This window comes from Rhinolophus hipposideros (genome assembly GCF_964194185.1).
Source record: "Rhinolophus hipposideros genome assembly, chromosome: 1".
Lineage (NCBI taxonomy): Eukaryota > Metazoa > Chordata > Mammalia > Chiroptera > Rhinolophidae > Rhinolophus > Rhinolophus hipposideros.
In genome coordinates this window covers 40,434,579-40,456,259 of record NC_138047.1, presented here as the reverse complement: position 1 = coordinate 40,456,259, position 21,681 = coordinate 40,434,579, and the positions used below count along the sequence as shown (strand labels likewise).

The 21,681-nt window shown below is 35.5% G+C and overlaps 1 protein-coding gene across 2 annotated transcripts in view; it reads right to left on the bottom strand.

Moving 5' to 3' along the window:
• The window catches only part of CEP135 (centrosomal protein 135), a 67,322-nt gene that overhangs the window by 32,801 nt on the left and 12,840 nt on the right, over positions 1 to 21,681 (bottom strand). For both annotated transcript variants that reach the window (XM_081042987.1, XM_081042988.1), the window contains 7 exons: positions 18,357 to 18,485; positions 16,928 to 17,143; positions 14,375 to 14,440; positions 10,823 to 10,961; positions 7,867 to 8,087; positions 4,178 to 4,330; positions 2,850 to 3,002 (listed from right to left, as the gene is read on the bottom strand). In XM_081042987.1, the coding sequence (XP_080899113.1) occupies positions 2,850 to 3,002; positions 4,178 to 4,330; positions 7,867 to 8,087; positions 10,823 to 10,961; positions 14,375 to 14,440; positions 16,928 to 17,143; positions 18,357 to 18,485 (1,077 nt within the window). The remainder of the gene's footprint in view (positions 1 to 2,849; positions 3,003 to 4,177; positions 4,331 to 7,866; positions 8,088 to 10,822; positions 10,962 to 14,374; positions 14,441 to 16,927; positions 17,144 to 18,356; positions 18,486 to 21,681) is intronic.

The following is a 21,681-nucleotide window of genomic DNA, read 5'->3' as shown; positions in this document are numbered from 1 at the left end:
AATATTCTGCTAGAAAAAGGAACTTTATTGCAATATACTGAAAGGGAATCTAGACTCTAGGATTCATTTCCATCTAGGAAATGATGTTTAATCTGGCTATAAAGGATAAATAGAAATTAGCAAGGCGAGGGATTTGAAAGAGGTGAAGGATTTTTCAACAGCCTGTGTAGAAAGTTGGGGCAACAAAAAGTCCATTAAGCCTGGAGTTGAGAAAATCAGGGGTGGGCAACATGGAGAGATGAGTTCGGGGAAAAGAAGCTAGACCTTGAAGTAGGCAAGGGCCAATCACTGAAATTCTTGAAAACAATTTATGGATTTTATATAGAAAGGGGCATGACTAGATTTATACCTTTGAAGGATGACTCTAACTTCAGTGAGAAATATAGATTTGAGAGGCTGCTAATACTCTAATGCAACTGAGAGAATAATGGCCAGAAAAGGATGGCAGCAGGGGAATGGAAAGAACTAGACCGATTCAAGAGAAATTAGTTAGTGACCTCAGAAGCCAGATTCCTTGTGACTTCATAAGTAGGTGGTCTTGAGCAAACTATTTATTTAAACTCATTGAAACTCAGAGACCGCATCTATAAGCATTATCTATTTGAAAAGGCAACTGTGAAGATTTACTGAGACAGCCTATGTAAAGAGCACTTCGGTAGCACAGAGTCTCCCACGTGGAGAGGGCTTAATAAATGTTAAATATTGTTGAAGAGGTAGCACTGATGCTGCCTGGGGTCGACAACTGGGCGGATGGTGGCCAAACAGGAAACTCTTAAAGGAGGCTTAGGGATTAAGATTAGTTCAGTTTTTAACTAAAAGATCTGTTGTAAATTCATAAATCCTGCCTCCTACTACGTAGAAAGATTCTGGTAACACGAATGTCACTTTTTCCAAATTTTCAGTACTGCTGCATTTTTTTAATCCTATTTTTATGTTCCTTGGTCGTTTCAACAGATATCAAAAAGGATAAATCAATAGCTTGTACTGCTATACTGCACTCAAGTTTTCCGTTTGGTAATTTTAACACTTATTTCGGTAAGAAAGTACTTTCTTTTAGGCAGTACTCCAAAAAATCCCGATTGAAAGTATTCTGTTGGGGTTAAACTTTAACTGAAATTTTATGACATAACGACTACCCTAACAATGTTTAAATGTTCTTATTCCTAATTTTAGCTACTAATTTCTAAACATTAATTCAATAACATTGCTTTGGAAGTAAACTACGGACTCCATACTAGTAAAAGTAATAGTTAATATTGAGTTCTCATTCTGTGCTGAATACTTGCTTTATGTAAATTAACATTCATTTCTTTGAGATTTTAAAAGGAAATATAAAATACTACCCCTAGATATGACATCAAAAGCATAAGCAGCAAATGAAAAACTAAATAAATTAAACTCCATCAAAATTTAAAAAATTTTTGTGCTTCAAAGAACCATTAAGAAAATGGAAAGACAACTCACAAAATGAAGAAAAGTATTTGCAAATCATGTATTTGATAAAGGGGCTTGTATTGAGAATATATTATATAAAGCACTCTTACAACTCAATAATAATGAGACAAATAACCCCATCTAAAAATGGGCAAAGGATAATCTGAACAGATATTTCTTCAAAGATGCACAAATGGCCAAACAGGCGCATGAACTCAACATTAGCCATCGGGAAAATCGCAAATCAAAACCACAGTGAGTGCTACACTTCACACCCACCAGCATGATGATAATAAAAAAGAGACAATAAATGTTGACGAGGAGATACAGATGTTAGAACTCTTATACACCGCCATCGGGAATATAAAGAGTATAGACGCTTAGGAAAACAGCCTGCAATTACTCAAATCGAGGCACATACCCAAGATAAATGAAAACGTATGTCCACACAAGAAGCTATACATGGATATTCATAGCACCGTTATTCTTAATAGCAAAAAGTGGAAACCACCCAAATGATAAATCAAACGTTGTCTATCTATACAATGGAATATAATTCCACAATAAAAAAGAATGAAGTGTTGAAACATACTACAACATGGATAAACCTTGAAAACAATGTGCTAAGTGAGAGAAGCCAGATAATTAAAAATACATATACTGAGTGATTCCATTTATGTGAAATATCCAGAGTAGGCAAATCTGTAGAAACAGAAAATAGATTAGTCGTTGCCTCATACTGAGAAGGCTGGGGGGGAAATGGAAACTGGCGATAATGGGTACAGGATTTCTTTTTGAGGTAATGAAAATACTCTAAAATTGATTGCAGTGATGGTTGAACAAGTCTGTGAATATAATAAAAACCACTGAACTGTACACTTGAAATGGGTGAATGGGTGTATGGTATGTGAATATCTCAAGAAAGCTGTTCTACCAAAAAAAAAAAAAAAAATGGCCGTCCACATGATGAACTGCCTATTGGGATCAGAGGTTAGTTATTTTTCTATAAAGAACCAGATAATAAATATTTTCAGCTTTGTGGGCCATACAGTTTCTGTTATAATTACTCAAATCTGCCACTGCTGCACAAAAGAAGCCCACAAAGAATATGTACATGAATGAGGGTCGTATTCCAGTAACATTTACCAACAATGAAACTTGAATTTCAAATTTTTCATGGGTCACGAAATAGTCTTTTTTAAAATATTTTTTCAATAATTTAAAAATGTAAACACCCTTTTTAATACACAGGCCATACAAAAACACAGTGGTGTGGATTTGGCTCATGTGCCATTGTTTGCCAACCCTGATCTAGTTGTACATTCTAAATATTCACGTCATAGGAAAACATACATAAAGACCTCCCCTTTTCTCAATAAATTACCTTTCAAAAATAAGTCAATCTTATTACTTACTTTTAACTTGTCTTTTAAAGCTTCCTTTTCTGCCATAATTTTCCTTAACTCAGATAATGCCAGTTCTTTTTCCTTTTCCATAAGACTAACAATATTATGGGAGGCTGTGCTTTGGGTGGATTCTTGTCTTAATGAAGATAATTCTTCCTGAGCCTTAATGAAAACAACAAAAGAACAAGACAAACAAATAAAAAACAAAAACTCATAGACACAGACAATAGTTTAGTGGTTACCAGAGGGCAAGTGTAGGTGAGGGTAAAGGGGGTCAGATATATGGTGATGAAAGGAGAACTGACTCTGGGTGGTGAACACACAATGTGAGCTATAATAATGTATTACAGAATTGTACACCTGAAATCTATGTAATGTTACTAACAATTGCCACCCCAATAAACTTTAATTAAAAAAAAATAAAAGTATACATAAAAAACACTTTGGATATATGTCTAATTAAAAAAAAAGGGCAAGCTAAGCACATGCTACCATTGCTGTCTTCCAAATCCCAACAAAACAAGAGTAAATGGATTAAAATATTAATAATAATAATAACAACAACAACAACAACAACAAAAAGACAAGGAGATTGAGGGAAGTTCCAACCACAAAATTTTGGAAACCAAAGAGCAGATGCACAACCAGTAGTTAATTAAGCAGACCCAAGAAGGCTGAAATCTAAGCCAACAGTGAGGAAAGCCCAGAAGTGGATCAATTCGCACTGCAGAATCCCAAAAAAGTTCCAAAAGTGAAAACAACTTTTTCAACTTGACCTTTTAACTTGCATATCTTTCTTACCCTCTTGAAGTAGCAGAAGGATTTCCAGGAGATTGGTACGGGAACAAATTTAGGTGATAGATACCACGCTTTACTCAGATTCACCTTGGCCTCTGACAACTGAGGCTCTGAAACTGGTCCAAGCTGTATTCCCTCTTACTCTGGGGTTTTCTCACTAGGGGCTAAGTCTGTAATACCCAATACATCCAAATAGTGAGTGCTCCCCACCATTTGATAGACATATCCTAACATGTCTGAATCCCAGTTATTAACTTGGCTCAGAGTCAGTCTAAGACCTGTTTCGGGTAGTTTTAAAAGTAGATTATCTCTAACTGACCTGACACATAGGCTAGAAAAGAGGAAAAATAAATATGAAAAATTAATAGAAATCTCTGCTTTGGGAACAGGATGATAGTAGAAACTACTATTTATAATTCTATTTATGAAGGAATACCACAAAGTCCATATATCATAGTAATTTAAAGGATATATATTGGTTCCATTATAGTTAACTAGTTCTATATAACCTGTTGGCTTAATTATAATCAATTTCTTACCTCATTATATAAGACACTTAGTTTATCTCTTTCTGCTGTCAATAATTTAACATTGGACTGAATATCCTCCATATGATTTTCAAATCTTTCAAGCATATGCTGAAGTTCATCTCTTTCTCTTGTGATCAGATGAATTTCTGAATTGTAATCACCCTGAATAATTTAAGAACAGAAGTTATCATTTGCTATAATTATCACCACGAGGCTGTCACAAGGATGCTGGTAACGAGACTGACTGAAAGATGCTAACAGACCAAAAGAACACAAATTCCTTTAATGTTTAAGGAACACAATGTTTCATCTACATTGAGAGCAGGAGATGAGAGTGTTGGCAGCAGTGGGGCAAATTTATTGGCCTTCAAGTTCCCAGGAAGGGGCCCAGTCGCCAACACTATTGATCAAATTCTATCAGCTGCTTCAAGTGTCATTCTCCTGGAGTTATTTATACTGGTGGTAACTAAAGTGTAACTTCTAGACCAGAATCAGCAGCAGCATCTAGGAACTTGTTAGACATGCAAGTTTTGCTGCCCACCCCAGACCAATTTAATCAGAAATTCTGGGCACAAGGCCCAGTAGCTGTGGTTTATCAAGCCCTCTAGGCAATTTTGGTGCATGCTAAAGGTGGGAATCGCTAGTTTATAACGCTGTCCAGGGGAAGGCCTGCGAGGTGCTGTGTGTCTGCTCATCCAGTGTAAGTAACTAATAGACTAGCACATTCCTCAGTGTTTTCTGTGACTGAATCGAAGATCAATGTCAGACACACCAATCCCCAACTGTCCCAGCTTCAAACTAATGTGAGGTCTATTTTGGAAGTATGGAAGATTTCTGGGAGGTACCCTTCACCTGCCACTTGGAAGTAAGTTATCCTCTTGGTTAAGTAAGCAAAGATTAAGGCATAATGGATGAGATTAGCTATCTGGACACCTTAAAGGATAAGATGTTTTATAGGACAAAAGCAGATTAGGGTTTGAGGATTTAATCAAGGCTTAAATAACTGTAAAAGAAAATCTGTAACCTAACCATGCCTAAATAAAAATATCTTACAGAAAGAAGGTGGTCTGCATCGATTTCAGGAAAGGAGATCTCAAAGGGTAAGAATCTGACAGGCTACTTTCATTACTGTCTAGGTCTCAGCTTAAATGTCACTTTCTCTAAAGAGTCCTTCCAGATTCTGCAATCTAATGTATATCTCCCTATACATACTCTCATAGCACTCTGAATCTTTCTCATATTCTTTCTCCATTAACACTTATTATAACTGAGGTGACAATTACTGACAGGATTATGTGTTTAATGTATGTCTTTCCCACTACAATGTAAACTCCATGAGGGATACAGCAGGTATCTGGTCTTATTCCCCACATCTTCGGTGCCCAGCATCATACCTGGTCAAATGTATGGATTCCCTACCATTTACTGACTGGCTGTAAGCAGGAACTCTAGCTCTTTTCTAAATGTATCTTGTATGTAGATATTTATATTTGCGTTAACAGATAATTGTTAGTAACTCCCTTTTACCACTCCTGTTCCTGACACACAGACACATGAGCTCATGCACACACACGGGCAATGCTGAAAGTTATGAGGATAAGATCCACGTCTTATCTCCTATCTTCAGTGCCTCATTCATAGCAGGCACTCACTCTATATCTGTCGAACTGAACCTGACTTTCAACCTAAACCTGATGTACTTTGAGCCAGCAAATAATAAAGAAATGAACCAATTTACTAGAAATTAAGTGTTACATGGGACCCTTATGCAAGTTATCTCATACAATCTTCACAAGAGGTTGTAGTTACTTTCCTCACTTTGCAAATGCGGAAACTGAGGTTCCATAAATTTAGGTAACTTGTGCAAGGTCGTAGCCAGTTTTTGGAGTTAGAACTTTTACCGGGCCTCCAACTCCAAAGCACTTTACACTATACTCCAACTCACAGTTGGAACCAGGGTGAGTACAAGGTGATAGGGGACAGTGCCCTCCCCAAACAAGAGAAATCAGCGTGTGTATTACAGATGAAGATCACTGATACTTAAAACATCAATATTTTTTTTCTGAATTATTGCAATCCCAAGAATCTGTGCCTAACAGTTTCCGATAAAGCAGAGGTTGAAAACTCACAGCTGTACCAAATCCAGCTTTGGAGCGGTCTTTGTGGTTTGCTAACAAAGTGTTCCTAAACATGTTTAAAATACCCAATTTTAGGCAGGGATGCACTCTTTAGTTCCCAGCACTCACAACTGTCTTACAATCCACCCATTTCACTCGTGTACGTACCCACTCTTCCCTACCATGCCTGCAATTTATTACTGGCACTCTAAAATGCTCTGAACATCTTAACCACTAAACTTTGGAAAATGAATTCTTTATTTATATCAGGTAACATTAGAATATTTCAAGGTAAATAAGTTGAAGGGGAGAAAATCTCTCCTAATTTTACCAGTACCTTATTAAAATTTCTCATTTGTCTTTGAATTGGGAATCCACACCAAGCAACTGAATTGGTGAATATTTAGGCTAAAAGCTTTGAGATACTTATCTACTTAGTTCTAGTTAATAAATACTCGATTAAACTAATCAACCAGGTTGTAGAAGATTCTCCTACACAATGAAAGTGGTCAATTCAGTGATTTATTTTTCCTGAGTCTTAAGTATATATACATGGAGCTAAAAAACAACTCAGTGACAACTCAGTAATTAACTTACACTGTATTTTCCCAACAATCCATTCTGTCTATAGCAGATAACACATCATAGTGTTTATACTGACATCTGTAAATCAAATTCAGCCATTAGCCTACGAGGTTAAAAAATAGTCAGAAAATGACTCAAAACTATTTGACACAGGATCTTCCAGAAAAAGATGATGCAATTGGCAAACTAAGCCAAGTCTGAAATCAAATGTTCTGAGTTTTAATGAATTTACTCTCCGCTTCTAATTTTATCTAGTATATAGATAACGTTAGGGTCATACACACCTCCAAGACTCCTAAAGCTCCAAAGCTTAAAAAAAAAAAAAAAAAACTCGAAAGAACTCAAGTGATACTCATAAAACGTTGAAATTAAAACATTGAAATTAAAACCTAAGAGAGACACAGGACTAATCTCTCATGAATCATGGTTAACTTTACCTGATACGCATCTTTAGACTACCAATTATATATGTGGTTGTAGAGGACCAATGGGATGATCTGTCCAGCAGCCACTTCCACTTCCTACTTTCTCGTACTGCAAGGCTAGCGTGGCAGATGCCTGGCCTGCACGACATGACCCACCTTTCTGACTAGTCCAAAGCTGGGAATGGGAGGAAAACATGTTGTCTGCCATGTGGACAAAGCCACTCTGCTTTGAGAGAGAAAAAGCAGCTGATACCAAAAGTAAAGGCTAGAAAGAGAGGAACTGCCCAGTATCATGAGTTCCCGGTTCCACCTTCTGGAAGGCCACATGCCCCTTATACATAAGGAGCTATTCACTCTTTCCTGTATGTTATGTTGTGTTGTTAAGTAGTTTTCCTAATTAATGCAGTGTTCCTATAGTGTAGGCCATGGAAGAAAACAAAAAGCAAAATTAAGAAAGACTTTTTAAAAGCAATTATGAACAAAGTTACATTTAATACAACAATAAACCAGAAAAACATGTTCAAAAAGATATTCTCTTACCCTATCAATTACTCTTATAAAGAGATATTACCTTTTCTAGAGTTTTAAATATTGGAATTTTTTCACGTGAAGCATTTGTAGAGCAATATCTTCGTTGGATTATATGTTGGAGTCTTTCTAGCTCTTTCTTATAAAAATCTCGTTCTTCTTCTATACCTTTCAGGAATGTATCTAAACGAGAAGGTGACTTGTCTCGACGTTTTATTCCATGTTCTAGCCTCATCCTCTCAACTTCCAAAGTAAGTTCTCTTTCTGCAAATTAAAATAATTAAACCTTAAAACAGTGGTACACTTAAAACATATAATTATCCAAATAAATTATATCAGTAACTTTTAGAACGCAAGCTACGAAAAATCATTAACTGTTTGGCATATCACCTATAACTGCTAGATATCAAAGAGGTAAATATTGAGAGGAAAGAAGTAAAATAACAAAAGCAAAAATTAAATTAAAAGTTTAAATAACTACAGTAAGTCAAAGTCCTCCTGCTTTTGTCTTATCACAAGGATGGGTAGTATTTAGTACTACAGAACAAAGCAATAAATTACAACATGGTACTTTCTGGTGATCTGAAAATATATTAAAAGAAAATTTATCTACAATTAATCATAATATACATGATTTTAACATTAAGCTTGAATTTAATACAGTATATACACAAAGAGATCAAAACAACTCATGTTGCTTCAAATAAGCACAACTTTTACCATAGAAATCACCTTTTCATGAGTCAAAAGTAAACTAATACCAGCGATTTCATATAGTTTAACCTATACTCGTTATAGATACTCGTTATAATTCTGAGGAATGAAATTATTTTTAAGATATATTCTGATTCACTCCCATCTCTCCTTTCATTCATTCGACAGATACTTACTGAACATTTACAATGAGCCTGGCACTAGTTAATGATAAAAGTATGAACAAATAGCCCAGGTTAAGCAATTGTTCTAATTGTAGTAGAATAAAAGTTACAAAAGAACAGTGTGCAATACAATCTGAATTGCATTGGCTGAATTGGCAAATTCATCCTGAGAAGGGGTGACCACAGAGGTAAGAAGAAACAAGGAGAGTGGGATGGAATGGGCAAGTGTGTTAAACAAATTAATGAATGAAGTGTCCATTGCATTTAGCATAATGGTATAGAATGATGACCTTAACAAAAGCAGTTTTATTGGTAAGATGGGGACAGAAGCCAGCTGGAGTGGATTAAGAAGCTAAAGGATCGTTAATGGGTGATCAAGCAGAAACACCAAGAGTGGATGACTTTTCAAGATGTTAAAGTTATGAAGAAGAGGAAAGAGTGGCTGGGGAGGAATGGGTCAAAGTTTTTGTTTTAGAATAGGAGAAGGTAAGCAGTTTGAATGCCAACGGGAAAAAAAAGTATAAAGACTAAAGTTATGGAAAGAGATAATATGTAAGATTTATAAACTTAGAGAACAGATGGGGGCAGTGGCCTTTCCTTAGAGGGACATGCCTCCACTGCAACGGAGAGAAGATAAAGATGGACAGATTTAAGATCTGGGGACAGAAAACTAATGGAACACCTCCCTGACAGTTTCCATTCTCTTACGGTAACTGGAGGTAAGATCACCCACTTGAAATGGGGGATAGAATGAGAGTCACAGGTTTACTAAGAATAAGAATGGAAACCATTTGAAATGTTCCCTGCAGAGTGGGAGATCACGCAGTAGGAAATACAGAGTAAGATGTCCATACATCATTGAGGGTGCTGCTGAGGTTTGGAGCTGTCTAATTTACAGTGTATCCATGTGTCTGGTGCACAACAAGCAGTGCTTAGCTGCTCATGTGTAAATGTGTAGAAGGTAAATGTTTTGGTTGATCCGTGGCTGGGTTTTTGGCAGGGGTATGCATTTGAAACACAGAAACAAGGGAGTTTCACGTATCTCAAAGATTATGCTGAAACGAAGGCCATAGCTATAATAACTATGACAGGAATAAACTGCAAGCTTCAATACAAAGGTCTAAGCACCTTTAATATATTAACCCATTTAATCCTTGCAACAACCTTTTGGGTAGGTACCATCATGAAGCTCATAGATAAGGAAATTAAGGAATAGAGAGGTTAAGTAACAAGCTCAAGTCATACAGCTAGTATAGGGAGAAAGGGTCAAACAGATTATCCACATGGATGATAAAAAGCATAGGACATAGCATAGTCACTTCTTAATATAGCACACTGGCTTCTTTCACTTCCTAGGACACATGGCGTTCGATGGCTTCAGATTTCTGAACTTGCCATTCCCTGTGCCTGGAAAACCGCTCCCAAATCTTTATCCGGCTGGTGTCTTATCACTGAGCCCTTCCGTCAGTAGATCTCTCGCACATCCCCCCATTTACTATCTCTTATCTTCTAAAATTAACCTAGTTCATTTACGTGCTACTAGTTTGTCTCTGTATCTAGAACAAAGGCCCCTTGAGAGCAGGGACCTTGTGTATCATGTTTACCATCATATACCCCACACCGAAAACACAGCCTGGAACATAATCGGCTCATAAATATTTGTCAGATGAATGAATGAATAAATGGATGGCTGGATGATTTCTTCCCTGGTCCTCAAAAACCTCATTTAGGGACTGGTACTTAGAAAGTTAGCCTATTTCAATTGTGCGTGTATGTGTGCGTGCATGTGTACGTTCAGGTGATACAACAGCGCTTCCTTACAAAGATTCTGTTCTTCAAATTTTCACTATTTCAGAATAGTCTTCCTCTTAGTCTTAATTAATTCTATCAGTCTGCCTCAAAGAAAAATGTATTTCTATTGGAAGATATTCATGCAGGGTTCCCTGTACTAACAGCCAAAAACAAAAAGAATTCTGTAAAATACTTGAGGGAGGGAGATTTTTCTATAGTAACTACAATGCAATTTCTCTTTTACAACAAACACTCATAAATATCACCTGCTATGAAATATAATACATCAAGAGGAAATCACAATCACTTTTTAAGTTATCAACATTTTACCTGTAATTGCAAAACTTTCAATTTTTTTGTTAAGTCTTTGCTTTTCTTGTTCAAGCTGATGAACAACAGTTTCCAGGTCTGATTTCATAAGGAGTTCATCATTCAGTCTCTCTTTTTCTTTATGGCATAAGTTTAATTCCTGCAAATTTTAATACTATAATTAAGATTTCAAAGGACTTCATAAAATATTATAGCACTTAAAATAGATATGTTTGTAAGTATGTTTATTTAAGAGTGATTCACATACACACAGAAACACTTTTAGTCAGTCAAATATATGGTTTCAACTAAATTAATTATCAATTATTCCAAAAAGCACCATAAAAACCCAAATGTCAACAGTGCTCTTTTCTGAATAGTGGAATTATTAGATTTTATTTTTTTAAATGTTTCATGCATTGTCTTTTGAAATGAGTATGTATTTGTGCAATAAAAATGTTTAATGGTTTTATTTTCAAAGGAGGGCAGAAGAAAGACTACTCTAAGACGACCATAAGTATCTATAACTATGTTGGTTGTTCTGTCAGCCTCACTGCACAATGGGTGTAAGACCAGTACCTGGACAGTGAGGACTCACTGGTGAGAATGAATCTATGACGTGAAGCCCTCTGACAATGTCCAGCACGTGGCAAGTGCTTAATAAATGTTAGCTATAGATATCAGTAGTATTTATCTTAAAAATACATGAAATATGGCACTAATGGAAAAAATAAGACAGGTCAGAAAATAACTACAGCAACATCCAACCCTCAGCCAACACTGGTAAAAACCTTGTCACAGTTCTGAGACAAACATTTGAATCACAACTGTTTATAGTGTGCATACAAATAGCAGCAAACAAACAGCAAACATCTCTGCCCTCTTGGAGCTTACATTGTGTTTTACAATGTTGTAGGGAAGATGTTGAAGAAAATTTGCCTTCATTGGTTGATGTGAGCTTTTGTCTATTAGCTTTTATCTGTTCCTGTATGTGAGGTGATTTCTGTGCTGTGATCAGGGGTTGAGTAAATTCCCCCTTTGGTCTCATCCTCCAGAGCAGGGGAGACATGAGATGAGGTTTTCTGTTTGGTCTCATTCTCTCGAGTAGGGGAGATATGAGATGATGTTTATTGTTCTGTCCATGTTGTGAGGTGATGGTCAGCTTAGGGTTAAAGAAATTTTTGATCAGGGGTTGAGAGAATTCCCTCTTTGTTCTGTCTGTTTCGCCCACATCAACAGATGAAGTGAAGAAGTAGCTAAGTTATATCAGGATGACGTGAGAGGCACGTTGCCAGGCTTTGAAAGATCTTGGGGTGATGGTCCCAAGCAAGAACAGTAGATATTGCTTATCCAGATGAAGTGGCCCTTTGGCCGGATGGGCAACATTCATATCAGTAACTGCTGGTCCCTCTCGGAACTGGCCATTCCCGGAGGGGGAGGCAGGAACAAGAAACTTGGCTCAAAGGTACATCTGAGAAAATATATAAGACAGACCTCAGTGGACAGTGATATAATTAACTACTATTTCGTCATTTGTCATTGGTGATTTTTCATCATTCTAACATTTTGAAGACTTCCAGTAACATGCAGCTTACAACACCAGGGGATGTCCTGACTTTCAGTTGCAAACCTGGTGAGGTCTGGCTAGTTCCCGGCCTCTCCAATGTTGTTCCCCACAGTTAGCCTTCTTGAGAACTTGTTGCACCTAGAAAACTTGTAGGCAGCTTGCAGCTTACAATATCAGAAGACGTCCTAACTTCTAAGAACAGCAATGACAACCACAACATTCTTCAGATTGTTAACACCTTGAAAACTTATATGCAGCTTGCAGCTATAGCATCAGAAGATGCCTGACTTCTAACAACAACAACAACGCCAACAGCAGCAGCATTCTTGGGAACTAGCAAACAGCGGTGTGGGAGACGCCTGAGTTTTTCTCAGCTACAGATCTGGCAAAGTTTTGATTTATGACTTTTCCAGTGCTGTTCTCCCCCAGTTTGGTGAGCTTTTGGCATCTACCATAATAGTTACTATCCTATAGAGCTTACTACTATTTTTGGATACTCGTTACTGATGTTATTTATGTATTTAGCCAAGTGATTTTTGATCAATAGTAAACATATGTTGGTATCTCTTAGACTTATAAGTACATGTACTCCTTTGACATGACATTGGTATCAATGTATACAGTTTAGTCTTAACCACCTTTACTCTCTGTCATTAACATATGCTATTAATTGCCTTTGTCTTTTGCTATTTCATATTGCTAAATAAATTGATTAGATATTGCTAAATAATTAATTAGCCTCACTCTAGCATGTGTCCCTCCCACCTCCTCCTTTTCCCCCGCTCGTCATTACAAATGTAAATACATCATCAAACATGTAGATGTTTGTCTACTTCTGTTTATTGACCTCATGGGGGAATTTTGCAACATCTATGAAACTCAAGAGTGGACAACATTTAGCAGGTTTGGCTAATTCAATTATTCATTATTGAATTGAATTGAATAGCTTCAGTTGAATAAAAAGGAAAGCATAGTGATATGTTGTCCATAATGAGCATATAAAAATCAGCAAGTATTTCAGTATCTGCTATGTGCCAGTGTATCACGATGGCTTCATTTTTTAATTTGCCTTATGCTACCAGAATACTGCAGATTAGATTGTATAGAGACATAATGAGAAAACTTGGAAATTAGTATTAGTCTTTGTTTCCAATCTTAGCAGAGACTCATCCAATTGAATAGACTATTATAAAAATTCTGAATAATCTTTTGGGTGCCCACCCAATAGTGTCTCCCTGTAAGCAAACATTCTGCCAGTTCTAGACCGTAGGACTATACACTATGCCTAAAAGCTTATGCTGGGATGATTACTAGTTTTCTCTTTTGAAGACTACCAGAACAAACAGTATGACTAGGAAAATGGTTGTACTACCAAGCAAATCTATTAAAAGAGGACTGAGTGCTTTTAATAAAAGTCAACAACTTTATTGAATAATTATTATCAATTTCTAGTTTTAATATTTGTAAATTGACAATCATGAAGTAGTTAAAATAATACAAAATTCCTAACAAGTTTTCCAAATTTGAATTTAACTTGCCATCTACTGCATATAAGAGTAAGTAATTATAAAAATATAAATGAAACTAAATATATCCATACAATGGAATATTATTCAGCCATAAAAAGGAAGTACTGGATACATGTTATAACAAGCATGAACCTTGAAAACACTGTGCTAATAAAGAAAAGAAGCCAGACACAAAAGGCCACATATCGTATGGTTCCATTTATATAAACTGTCCAGAAAAGTAGATTAGTAGTTGTCAACAGCTGAGCAGAGGAAAATGGGGAGTGGCTGCTAATGGGTATGAGGTTTCTTTATGGAGCAAGGAAAATGTTATTAGATAGTAGTGATGGCTGCAATACCAAAAGCACTAAATTACACACTTAAGAGAGTGAATTTTAAAATGTGCAAATTATATGTCAATTAAATAATATATATGTGAAATAAAGCATAAATTTTTCACACAGAAAGATCTGACAATTCAATATGACATCTACTTACCAGTTGAAGTTTTGCCATTGTTTCTTCAAGTTCCCGCATTTCAGAGAGATTTCTTTTAATCTCTTTCTAGGAATAAAAAGCTTATTAGGTAAATACCTAAAAGTCAAGAATACTTATCACAAAGTCACATTGCAAATAAGACCAAGTCAATTTTCAAGTTGGTCACATTCTCCCACCAGTGAGATCTGAGGCTTTATCCCTAAGCCTCTATCTCAAGGAAAAGGAGGCAAAGTTGAGGCTTCTCTTCAATTTCTTGGTATCATGAATGTATATAGGGACCTATTTGTAACATCTGAAACTAGAGGACCACTTGGAAGTCTTTTCTTGTCTGCATACTTGGAGGACTTTCCTTGAACTCTGATTTTTAGAATTCAACTTATGGCACTGTCATTTCCTGATTTTGCTATCCTAGTTGCTTTCTCCCCTCCTACTCCCCGCATTACTACCAACCTGGATCCTCTGTAATGCAACTGAAAGTGCTGAATGCCAAGATTAAAATGATCTAATGGGAATCTTTTGTGAGCCAAGGTGTCCTTCTGAGCACTGCCAACAGGACACGAGATGCTGTGTGCAGTATGCGGTGTGCATGAGCACGGAAGATGCAAAAGGAGGTAGAACAGGACAGGGATGAAACACAGGAGTACTATAATAAAACTACAGCCACAAATGCAAACTTAAAAGTACACTAATAATGCTCTTCATTTTCAAGATTGTTTTGGCTATCCTAGGTCCCTTGACATTCCATATAAATTTTAGGATTTTTTTTTCCTGTTTCTATAAAAATGTCATTTGGATTTGGGTAAGGATCGCACTGGCTTTGGGTAGCATGGACATCTGAACAACATTAAGTGTTCCAATCCATAAACACAGGATGCCTTTCCATTCATTTCTGTCTTCTTTAATTTCTTTCAGCAATGTTTCAGTTTTCAGTGTGCATGTCTTTCACCTACTTGGTAAAGTTTATTCCTAAGTAGTTTATTCCTTCTGATGCTATTGTAAATGGGATTATTTTCTTCATTTCCTTTTTGGATTTTAATTATTAGCATATCAAAACATCCCTGATTTGTGTGCGTTGCTTTTGTATCCTGCAACTCTGCTGAATTTGTTCATTAGTTTTGTTGTTTTGTGGAATCTTTAAGGTTTTCTACATATAAGATTCATGTCACCTGGAAATATAATTCACTTCTTTCTTCCCACTATGGATGCCTTTCGTTTCTTTCTCTTGCCTAAATGCTCTGGCCAGGACTGCCAGTCCTACGTTAAAACAGAAGTGGTGAGAATGGGCATCCTTGTCTTATTTTGTATCTTAGAGGAAAAGCTTTCAGTCTTTCACCACTGGGTATGTTAGCTATGGGTTTTTCATATATGGCCTTTATTATATTGAGGCAGTTTCGTTCTATTCCACTAATTAGTGGTGACACTGTATAAAATTAATTCAGTGATGTAGCGTAGTAGTCTTCAAACTATGTTATACCTACTTCTGAGACAACATGAAGACTTTCATGGGAATCTATCATATACATATGGTTTTAAGAAGGCAATATCTGGATTTTTAATTTTTATGTACAGTCCTTAAAAATTATCTACCTGAGAACCTGCTCATGGTTTACGTATCATGTGAGTTCTCTTTTCCCACCTTCTCTTTCACAACTTTCTCCCACTTTTCAAAAGAAAGGCATGCCTCTGATGTCACACTGTCTTAAAATATGAAAAACTTTTGAAGCACCAGACAAAAAGATAATCTGAAATACTGGGGCTGTCCAAAGCCTTTGATTGAACTATTTTCTCCCATTACATCTTAAGAGATATATTTCCAATAAAATTTTACTTTTGTATAATAAGTACTTAACATTTGTGCTATATTTGTCACTTTGATCCACTGATTACTAATAATTGTACTGATAACACTATTCAGAGGAAAATGTTAACACTCTGAATCTCACAGCCTCAGGACATTTTTAAAAATAAAACATTTCAATTAATGTATTTTTTTTACTGCACAGTCATTTCACAGGATGATCACAAAATGATCCTCAAGCATAAAATATGTTAAAATAGGATAAAACTTTGTGGGGATTTCAAGAAAGGGTCATTTGGATTCTATGTGATACATTTAAAAGAATGAAGTGTCAGTTTTATTATAAGAAATCAATATTTCTAATAGACGAAATTATATCCGCTTTGCATCTACTTAAACTTGAAGATGAAAAACATACAAGAACATCAATAGCTTTAAAAAAATACCTTTAAAGAGTTCATGAACGCAAAACAACAGAGGACAAAGTTCTGAAGCTCGCTCAGAGAATAACAGGACAGAGATGAAAATCTTGAAGAAAAACAGGACAGTCTGGAGAGCTATCTTAGAAATAGGTGTGCTTCAGAAACACACCCAAACAACTAGAATAAGTGCAAATATTTAGACGGTGTAAACAACACTTCAGAAAAACTGGGATTACAAACAAACTAACTAAAAGACCCAAACTGGCTATCAAAAGGGCTCAAGCTCACTATGTTCTACGAAAGCTAGGTAACACTCCTGCAACCTTGACGTACCTTTGCTTCCCCGAGTTCTTTATCAGCAGTCTCCAGCACTTCTTCTTTATGTCTTTCCAACTGCTGTGCTAACTGGTCTATTTCAGTCAACTCTTGGCAGAGTTTTTCATTTTTGTTACTTAAATTAACAACTTCAGTCGTCACCGTTTCCTTAGTTTCCATAAGCTCTTGGATATGCTTTTCCAGTTCTTTATTAGCTTGCTGAAGAAAGTCAACCTAAATTGAATTTATAATTTGTAAAGTATCTGAATTGGAAAATTATCGTAAGTATTAAACTTTCAAAATAATGTTTCAGAATACTAGTTTTAAAATACCCAAAATTAAAACCACAACTGCTTTACATTCACAAACTTATATTGTTCTGATTTGCAAAACTGACAATGTGTGGCTTAATAAAAATATATAGCCACTGGCTTTAGATTTTCAAGCATGGAAGGAAAGGATACATAAGACGTTTGTGTGAACATTTTCCCAACACAGAATTCTAAAAATATGAGAAGAATATCACTATGATGAAAATATGATCCTAGACTGTCCTGTCCAGTGTGGTAGCCACGAGCATCCACATGTGGCTGAGCACTTTAAATGTGGCGACAGTCCAAACTGAAATGCGCTATAAACGTAAAATACAGGCTTTCAGAAGGCACAAGAGAATAAAAACAATGTAAACTACCTTGATATTTTAAACATTAATTACATATTGAAATAATATTTTAGATATGTTGAGGTAAATACATTATTAAAATTAATTTCACCTATTTGCTTTGACCGTTTTAATCTGGCTACTAGAAAATTGTAAATTACATATGTGGCTCATATAATATTCATATTGGACAGCACTATTCTAGAGCTACTGCTGATATCTGTGCCTTACTCTGTTCTGCTTAAACCCAGGCAGCACTGACATGCCTAAATTTTTAAAGGTCATGTGTCATGCTTTATGGAACTCTCCTATTCTTTCACTTTTAGGACAAATGCATGGCAGGGAATCTATTAAATAGGTAGTTAAAAACTACACGTTGAATTTTTATGTTTATTTTTAAAATAAAGAAAATCATAAAGAATTCCCATCACACAAAGATAAATTTTGTTAGTATATTTTGGTGTACTTTCTTCTGGCATTTTCTCTCTGAGTTCATATATACGTTTTTAAAAAGCAAAATAAAAATCACATTGTGTCTACAATTTATTCTCTTTTAAACATTTAACATTATGGTATATATATTTATATGTTCCTGCCTCATTAAATATTCTTTACAAACATGATTTCTCAAGAGCTGTACTCTATATCTGAATACTTTGGCTCTACCAAATTCTTCCCACTGTAAATGATACTTCAGTGAACAACCTTGTCACTTTTACAAAACCATGGATCATTAGAAACACTCAGGAGTTACACACTTAGTGAAATAATCATAGAAATCATTACCTGCACATTTAAATGAGCAATAAGCTTTTCATTGGTTTTATTTTTAGTCTCCAGAGAAAGGATATCAGGGGAGCGGCCACCGTCCAATGCAATGGACAGTCGTTCTATCTCTCGTTCTCTTAGCTCAATCTAAAGATATAAAGTCATGATATCATTTTTTAAAATCTAGTTTTGAACCAAAATGATTAACACTGAATAAATATTTATTTGCATGTATTCTGTTTTTCTTATGTTGCACAATGTATACAAGAGATTTACATTCATGTATCCACACACCCAAGATTATGAAATACATGTATGTAGAGCAAAAATAAACACAGAAAATGTCAACATAAGAATTGTCAACATAACTTTCAAAAGTATTTCTACTGAATAGATTCTTCCTATTTTAGTTTTGGGATTTTTCCCCCTCCTCTAAAATTAAGCAGTGTTTAAATAAAAACAAACTGTTGAAAATTGAAACTGAGTCTGAACTACTTCAGGGCCTAATGGAATAAATGTAGAATAAAAGAATGAATTTAAAATACAAAGAAAAATGAACTGCTACTGGAACTCAATATTTAAAAGGATAGGAAGCTGGGGTGAATTTAATTAATTATTATTTAGACAACAATAGATGTATTATCAACAAGATCACTATCAATCATGAATTCACACTTATTCACATGCAAGAATTTGGAAAAACCCACACACTTTTAAGATTTGATTCCCCACCCCCCCAAAAAAATTAGAAACAAAAACCAAGCATTCACTTCAACAATTATTGAACACAGTTCAATACTAACTGTGCTCATTTATACAAAGATGAATAAAACATGGTCCCTGACTTTCAGGAACACAGCTTTATAGGGAAAACTAACAAGTAAACCAATAATTGCTATAAAATATGGTGTTTAATGGTAGAATAAAGGAATAGGTATATGGCACCAAAGTAGTTAAGGGAAAAGTGATTTACTCTCCATATGTTCATACTTGTGAAAATTAGTGAAGGCCTTATCAAATAAATATGTTCAAAAAGGTAGTAAACGATGCAATGAAGAGAAGGAGGGATGTTTCTGTCAGTGACACAAGAGGATAAAACAACATGGCATGTGTAAGGGAATAGAAATGATTCAGTATGATTAGACTGCAATACGCAAGGGAACTAATAGTTGGAGGTGAGTCTGAAGAATTAGGAAGAAACTAATTATGATAAACACGGAAAGATTACTTTGAACTAAAGAATAAAACCAGAGGCAGGCAAAGCTACTGTAGGAATGGATGAGAGCTGATTACGGCCTAAAATAAAACAGCGGGACAGGTAGAGCAGAAGTAAGTTTAAGGAGTACTTAGTTAGGCAGGAGAACTGACAGAACTTGGTGAGTGGTAAGTGAAGAGAGGAGAATGAGATCTAGAAAGACTACAGATTGGTGGCTTGATGATGATGATGCTACCAATCAAAGTAGAGAATACAGGAGGAAAAACAGATTTGAGACAGAACAAGTTCAGTACTAGGCATAGGAGTAGGAGAAACTTTTATCCAAGTGGAAACGACCACTGTTAACTTGGGTATGTGGGTCTGAAACTCAGCAGAGAGTGAAGCCTGAAAGAGATTGGGGAGTCATCAACATACAGGCGATATTTTAAATCAAAAGAATGAGTAAGAACACCAGAGAAAACATACAGGGAAAGGAGAAGGGGTCAAAGACAGCATCCTGGAAAACACTAATATTTCAGGGAATGGGCAGAGGGAAAAAGCAAAGAAAAAAAATTATAAGAGGTTAAAAAAAAGAAAAAGAAAATGATGTCTTGGAGAGTTTCAAAAAGAAATTATCAATAATGTCAAATAGTAGAGTGGGCCAAGAAAATAAGTACTAAAAGTATCCTTTTGGATCTAGCACTTAATGTCACTGGTGTCATTAACCAGACCAACTTCTGTACTGGGGGGCAGAAGCCAGACTGCAATAGGTTAAGGAGTGAGCAGGAGATAAAGAAGGGGAGACAGAGTAAGGTACTCTAAGGAAGTTTGCATGAGGGTGAAGGAGAAGGTGGTAACAAGAAGTACCATAGTTTGCCATGTAGACTGAACACTCTTTTGTCCAAATTTGAGAGGGAAAAATAAGGATGTGCATTATACATGGGTAGTACTAATTCCGTAACTACATAAATGTTTTTAATTGTTTTATTTATGCCTATGAGTTAAAAGTGTAATGCTAGAAATCACTAACGATATCCGAATGGAAAATACCGTGGAATCTGATAATCGGTTTTGTTGAACTTAACAACAAACTTGTAACGACAAAGAGTTCTTGGTCTTACATGGTGCATAAATATCGTAAATTTGTTACCGGTACATAAAATTTCTTGTACCTTGTATCTGTTCTTGTGTTTTGTAATTATTTGTCATACAAAATTTCTTGTACCATAATATGTTAAAAAACAAATGCTAAAATTCCTTTGTAATATAAAAAACAAATACCTAAATGTAAACAAATAAAAATTTGAATTAAAAAATTAAAACGAAAAATTTTCTCCCTGAAAGTTTGGGCCAAACATGTGGGTGCGCATTATACACCGGAACGCATTATACACGGCAAAATACGGTAGTTAAGTGATTTTATTTTAAGGAATGGTAGTGATGACAATAATAGCATCTTCTCATGAATGTTATGAAGATTAAAATAATTATTATAAAAAAAAAAAAAAAATAATAATTATTATAAAGTGGCCATATAAGGGTTTGTTAAAGAAAGAATAATCAATTGAAGCAAAGTCATAAGGAAAAGAGAGGAAATGGGGCCAAAAACAGGCAGAAAGACTAAGCCTTAAACAAGAGGAACACCACCCTACCCATTGAGTCTTGTGAGCCTGTGTGAATACTGCTAATTTTAAAGGTAGAGATAAGAAGTTGAGACAAGGTGATATCCTGAGAAGGGGAGCCTTATAAGTTGGGGAAAGAGCTTAAAGAGAACAGAAAAATTTTAAATATATGCTGAGAAAAACAGAACTCAAGCCAAAAAAAAAAAGATAGCAGAGCAGACTCAGCTAAGATTGATAACCACAGTAAACTGGCAGTTTCAATCAGTATAGCCAGACTATTTTCTCCAAACACCTCAGCCATCTCACAGAGATGGTAAAGACTGGTAGGTTTATGCTCATAAAGTACTTGGAAAAAAATGTGATGAAAGTGTAATTATGAGTTGAAAAATACCAATAATATTCAACTCGTGCATATTTGATATTTTCAACATCTCTCCATTAAGGTTTTTTTTGGATGACACTATTGCGATGCCTTTTAACTCAATTTTTATCCAAATCATCTTCAAAGTACTTTACAAACAAGAGT